Source organism: Mycteria americana, chromosome 16 (assembly GCF_035582795.1).
Source record: "Mycteria americana isolate JAX WOST 10 ecotype Jacksonville Zoo and Gardens chromosome 16, USCA_MyAme_1.0, whole genome shotgun sequence".
In the NCBI taxonomy this organism is placed as follows: Eukaryota; Metazoa; Chordata; class Aves; order Ciconiiformes; family Ciconiidae; genus Mycteria; species Mycteria americana.
The window spans coordinates 4,725,684-4,732,281 of record NC_134380.1 but is presented as its reverse complement, the minus strand read 5'-3'; the positions used below and the strand labels follow the sequence as shown (position 1 = coordinate 4,732,281).

At 48.4% G+C, this 6,598-nt stretch overlaps 1 protein-coding gene across 1 annotated transcript; it reads left to right on the top strand.

Annotated features, from left to right (window-relative positions):
- Positions 1-2,145: 2,145 nt before the first annotated feature.
- On the top strand, positions 2,146-6,388 carry LOC142417720 (urotensin-2 receptor-like). The gene is made up of 2 exons (XM_075518670.1): positions 2,146-2,350; positions 4,914-6,388. Exon 2 carries the CDS (start codon positions 5,058-5,060, stop codon positions 6,204-6,206), a length of 1,149 nt encoding a protein of 382 aa, XP_075374785.1. The 5' UTR covers positions 2,146-2,350; positions 4,914-5,057; the 3' UTR covers positions 6,207-6,388.
- The last annotated feature ends 210 nt before the right edge of the window (positions 6,389-6,598 follow it).

Here is a 6,598-nt window from a genome sequence, read left to right as displayed (position 1 = left end):
AGCAGGACACAGACCGTATGGGAGTCCAGCTTCCCCCAAGGGCAGCCCCGTGGGCACTGAGATTTCCTGATAAACACACATGCTGGTATAATATTTTGCAAAAGGTTTAAACACCAAAAAAGGAAGTACCAGGTTGGGACCAACAGGTCCAGGAAACTGATGGGTTGGCTAGAAACCTTTCCCCATCCCATTCCCCCTTCCTTTCCCTGGCATGGGTCAATACCAACCCAACTGGCACCTCAGTGACAGAGAAGTGACAGGAGTGTGACAGTTCCAGCATAGGTGCCTGGAGAGAGACCTGCACACACCTACCAAACGCTGGAGACTGAAGCAGCGTGGCCGAGCCATGCCCAGCAGAAGCACCCACCTCCCCAGTCAGCATTGCTGCATTCGCACAGGGCTCGTGCCAATGTGCCCTTTGAGTTGCATGCAGACAATAGCAAGGGGATTCAAGGACACTAGCAGGTTGTCCCTGCTCTGTATGTGAAAAGGAGATTGCCACACGAATGACCTTCTCGCTCCCAGTGGGCCACCCACAAATAAAGCACTTTGCCAACAGCTTCGCCATCAGCGCTCACCAAGGGACCTCTGCCGCTCACTGGAGTCACGCAGTCGACGGGCAGCTCCATCTTGTCCAGAGAGCAGTGTGAGAAGCAGCTTCCAGCCCACACTTTTCCAAAGATGTCTAGGGGCCAGCTGCAAAATACAGATTTAGAGAAAATCTTTAGAGCAAAACACCTACATTTGAGGGTGCTTGCGTTGGGGTTTTAGAGCTCAGCCAGCCCTTGTTAGAGCTGCTAACATAAAATCTATTTTCATTGCAAAATTAAGCCTCCACATGAGGATTTGCTCCTAATCCAAGTCCTCACCACACTCAAAAGCACGTATCTCAGAGGGGCCTTGCTTTGCACACCCCCTGCCCTGTTACAGGGGCAGCCACAACCGGTGCTCACCAATCTTTCCAGGTGCTACCACACTCACCCCGTGTGGCTCGAGCAAAACTGGGTTCACGCTGCAGGAAGACAAGACCTTGGACACAAGATGCATCTGAAAGCACCCAGATAGCAGAGTGTAAAAGGTTGAGAACAAAGAAGAAACAATACAAGTATCCAGGGAAGGAGTTAGAGGAGGAAACAGGTCTTGGTTAGTAACAGCGATGCAGGATGGATGAGCCGGGGCCGGCTGGTGTGCCAGGTGCTGCCGCCTCCCAGGAGCCCCATCCTGGGAAGCATCACCTAATTGCAGTTGTTGCCCAAATGCAAACCAGTGAAGCAAGCAATGTGCCTGGCAGGCATCTCCCACACACCCGTGTCCAGCAGGAGACACCCCGGGAGGGATGGGTGCTCCTCGCTTCCTGCTGGCATAAATCAGAAGCAATTCCTACGGTCCACAGAGCTAAAGCAGGGAACTGGGAGAAAGAGCAATCCCATCACGTGCAAGCAACCAACACAATATTCAGCTGCTATCAAAGTAATCCTGAGTTTAGCTTCGGCATTTCTCAGTACCAGCCCCTTCCTCACACTGCGTTTTTTCTAGGTGCCTGGTTGATCTCGCTCTGTCTTTACCCTCCTTGAGTATCGCCAGGGAAAGGCGACCAGCTCAACCCCAAACAACCTGGATAACATTTTGTTACTGCCAGCCTGAAATATCTCAGGTGCTGTGGTGCGTGATACCACCGCACAGATTCATCTGTTAATACGCTGTCCAACCCAAATAAACTTTGGCTTCACTTTGGAATTGATCTCGGAATCGAGGAGCTCTGCCATTTCCCTGGGCAGCCAACCCTCCCACAGGAATTTAACCCTCCCTGGCCCAACCACTCTCCTCTGACACAATGGTTTTGCTCAAGCAACGTTAGGCATTTGCACTCTTCAGTGCGATGTAAGGAGGGGTGGGATGGCTTTTCGTATCACCGGTCCTGGGATGAAAACAGCCTTGACATCTTGCATCCCCAGCTGGCTCACAGCCAGGTGGGGGGGGAGCCAGCTAAACAAGCCACGGCTATCAAAATGCTGCTTCTTTAAAAAGGCTTTTCACTGGCTGCAGTCAAAGCCACGCTATGCCTAACGTCACTGAGTAACAGAAATAGCAGGCGTGAGTGAAGGGAGGAGAATGAGAGTATTAAAAGCGCACAGATTTCAAACATACTTGGCTAGGTAGCACGCTCCCTTCCTGCCGCTGCCCTTCCAGATGCGCCGGAGCACAGGGATCTCTCGCTGTCTGCCCATGAAGAAGGATTCTCTTTTTTTCTTTTTTCCTTTGTTTTTCTTTTTCAAGTTTCAGCTTTGCTACTACTAGATTTTTGTTTTATTTCTTGTAGGAAACTTCATCTGCTGGATTTAAAAGCAAGGTTTGAGCAGGAGGAATTCATTTATGTTTGTAGCTACTGGAATATGCACGGTACTCCTGTGTGATGATAATGTAGAGGGAAAGGCAGGATTGGCTGAGAAAATTGCTTAGACCGTAAGGTGCTTGAATGGCTGCTTGGAATAACAAGCTCTCTATTGTGTGTGTGTGTGCACGTGTGTGAGTGTGTCCATTTCTGTACGGGTGCAGCAATGACAGTGACTTTAAAACAATGCAAGGTTTCCCCAGTTTGCTTAATTTTCCTCCTCTAGGAGTGAGGACTCGCCTAGCTGTGGGCTCTGTCTGGAGACAGGTGAAGTGCCTGAATTGAATTAGTGCTGTAGTAATGTTATGAATGAAGCAAAATGCAGGTTCAGTGGAAGAGGAGCAGAGCGGGGAGATGCGGTGTGCTGAGCTCTCTGTGGCAGGAGCTGTCACCCCAGGGAACCGCACAGACGTGCACAGGCATGGCACAGATCTTCTACAAGTACCTGGAGCACAAAGTGAGGCAGCTGCAAGACGACAGCACCTGGGCAATGGAAACATGCTCCTGAAAATGAGCTATCACAAATCCAACTGAGCTTGATAGCTGAGCTAGATAGTGTCCAGCTCTGGGCTTAGCTGGAGCATCCCATGCAGAGCCATTTGTTTCCGACCAAGCGTGCCGGTGATCGTGTGGCAGAGGAGCAGGCAGAGCTCCCTGAGCTTCCACATCTCCTTCACGCGTGACGCTTTTGCTGTCAGCACAGCTCGTACATGAACATCGATAAAGTGGACGATGAGGGAGCAAGTCGATGCGTGGACAGGCTGGCTACACATGCCCAAAGCCAAGCAGGAGACTGCACAGCACAGCAGGGGAGGGAGGAGGTAGATTTGGGTTTGCAAGGTCCAAGAAAGCCGAGATGCTGGTGAAGCTGCTGGGGACCAGCCCAGAGGAACGACTTCCCAAAGGAGCACTGACCACTGCAGGACCACGCTTCATCTCTCCCCCTCGGATGTCTGTAGCCAAGGAACTTGGGTGGGAGATGGGCTCTGTGTATTGTGTTTTTTCTCTTTTTTTTTTTGCACCCCTATCCCAATTGTTAAGTGAGGAGAAATTTTGCTCTGTCCTGGATTGCTCTCTTTTATGCAGAGTTTTTGCATGACATCTCCATAGCACCCATCACTCACAGCAGGTGGTAATGGGAAGAAAAGCAGATGAGGGCAAGCCATGAAGAGGATGAACAATGTCCATCCTCAAGTGCTACAGAGGTCACTGCCAGGGTCTTTGACACAAGGGCAGCAGAGGAGGGCCTGGTGCTGTAATCCTGCTGCCAAGGAACAAGTGGGAGGAACGAGGCAAAGGAGTCAGAGCTGGTATGGAGGCAAAGGGACACCAAACTCACGGGGAAAAGCTGCAAAACTTAGCAAATTCCCAGGATAAAATAAACCCAACCTGCCCAGTGGAATGAGGCAGAGGGAAGTCTTTGCCTGCTGAGCCCTGCAAGGACAAGGCAGTCCAGCACCCCCTCTCGCAGTGTTTTCCAAACAAAGAGACAATCTGAGCTCCGTAAAATACATAGTGCAAACGCGCTTCTGTGTGCAGTGACCTTTGGGTTGGCACAGGCTTCTAGTATGCCTTAAAATTTGGGCATTTTAGCTACTTCTTCAGTGTTTCTCTCAGGTAGGTGTGATCTCCCTTTGCCTACATTCAGAGCCAGTATAAATTCAAAGCAACACAGTCATGGATTTGTATAGTGTTGGGCTTGAGCTCACCAAAAGCTCCCCCATACAAAGAGTGACTACCTGCCTAACACGCTACAGAGCAAGCTCATACCTCGCTGCATAAGGCTGTTTAGACAGGTTCTCAGACAGGTCTGTCTGATGTATCTGCACATGGACACATGAAAGTCTGTGGGATCACACTTGACAGAGAGCATGAAAAAAACCTGTGTTTACAGACATATAAAACCCACAGTGCAGCCTACAAATTGCTTTATAGGTAGAAAACGCTTTTTTTTCTCCATCACTGAGCTACAATCTGAAACTGCAGGTCAGGACATAGCAGGAGCTTCTCATTCAAGGAAAATTGCTCTGTGAACACACTGCAGAAATGCTGGACAGGACTTTGAGTTTATCACTTACACAAAATAGACAACAATTGGGCTGCAAGTGGTAAATCCAAAGTTTTCCCCTTTTTGGGGGTCTTTTACTCCTTCAGAGTTAAGAATTTAGCAAAGAGGTTTAAGCAATCATGCTGATAAGTCTGTAAGTTGCTGTTACGAATTTAGGAAGGATGCTTCTTTTCCCCAACCCCAAACAAACTTTAAGGATTGCAGCAAGCGGTTCCAATGATCCACACAATCTCTTTTGTCTCTTTACCATGGACACACTAAGAAATGTCATTCCTCAAAGCTCTGCTCTTGTAATGATGGCATGAACCTTACACATGAGTGGCCTCAGTGCAGATGACCTTTGATACACGCAGACAGTGCAGATACGTACTCAGGGACAGGTAACTTCTAAATGATAATTTGTGTTGCTCTGGCAGATTTCTAATATGTTGGTTTCTGATGTCTTTCCTCTAGCAGAGAATGCAGATCTTCCTTGGATGAGACCCTGCTAAGAAATAGTTCACCATCTCCCAGCAGTTGCATTTCTCAGAACAGAAAGAACAGATCTTCAGACCCCAGTAGCATGAACAAAGCCTCTGGCATTAAAAGGCCAGGAGGATGTCCCTAACTGACGAGCTGGAGAGTCACTTTTCTGCAACCCCCTACACGGTGACAGACACAAGTGAGAGCAGCCTGTTCAGAATCAGACCCAACACCTCCACCAATGCCACCGGGGACGGTATGCCAGCCGCCAGTTCCATGGAGGACATGATCGCCATCTGCACCATTGGGACAATCCTCTCCCTCATGTGTGTGATTGGGGTGACAGGCAACGTCTACACCTTGCTGGTGATGTGCCATTACTTGCGATCATCTGCCTCCATGTATATTTACATCATCAACCTTGCACTGGCGGACCTGCTCTACCTTCTGACCATCCCCTTCATCGTTGGGACCTACTTCATTCAGAAATGGTACTTTGGGGACATCGGCTGTCGCATCCTGTTCAGTCTGGACTTCCTCACTATGCACGCCAGCATCTTCACCCTCACAGTCATGAGCACAGAGCGCTACTTTGCTGTGCTGAAGCCCCTGGACACAGTGAAGAGGTCCAAGAGTTACCGAAAGGCCATTGCTGTTGTCATCTGGCTGGTGTCACTGCTGCTCACTCTCCCAATGCTCATCATGATCCAGCTGGTGCAAAGGGACAACAAAAGCATCTGCTTGCCCACTTGGAGCAAGCTGTCCTACAAAGTCTATCTCACCATCCTTTTTGGTACCAGCATCGTGGGTCCAGGGGTAATCATTGGCTACCTTTACATCCGATTAGCTAAGATTTACTGGGTGTCGCAAACAGCATCCTTCAAGCAGACCAAGCGGCTGCCGAATCAAAAGGTGCTCTATTTAATCTTCACAATAGTGCTGGTGTTCTGGGCTTGCTTCTTGCCTTTCTGGATATGGCAGCTCCTCTTCCAGTATTATGAATCCTTCCCTTTATCTCCCAAGGTGATGAAGAACATTAATTATCTGACCACCTGTCTGACCTATAGCAACAGCTGTATCAACCCTTTCCTCTACACCCTGCTCACCAAAAACTACAGGGAGTACCTGAAGAACAGACAGCGGTCCCTTAGCAGCAGCAGCGGGTACTTCCAAAGGAGGAATCGGTTTCAGAGGATTTCAGGGAGATCTCTGTCCACAAGCAGTCAGCACTGCACAGAGACATACGTTCTTGCTCACGCTCCTTTGGGAAACAGCAGTGCCTGAAGGTAAAATATATCTCCAAGAACAATCAATATTGACTTCAATGTTGCTTTGATTTAAAGTGTACATTGTAAAGGCAAAGCCTAGCGGATCCATAATGTGCACACATTTAGTCCAGAGGCTGTGCCATATGTCTATTCTCGTTTTCTTCAGTGCCACTGATTTGATGCTAGCAACATTCAGCTGAACATATATCTAAATAGCCTTTTGCTTTTTATCTTTATATTTTATAGTGTATGTCTCCTCAAGTAGCCATCAATGATGAAAGCCTATAATAGGGCCATGTTTTTTAATAGTATCAGCTGTCTCACAGAGTTTAAAATTATGTTATCCTGTGAATGGCTGTAGTTTGCTCTTTATTTTCTTTAGCAGTAATGCTAAATTTGTAGTTGTAT

Bases quoted from the DNA above. Each gene is read 5' to 3' on its own strand.
- LOC142417720 (XM_075518670.1), top strand. From the start codon at position 5,058: ATGTCCCTAACTGACGAGCTGGAGAGTCACTTTTCTGCAACCCCCTAC.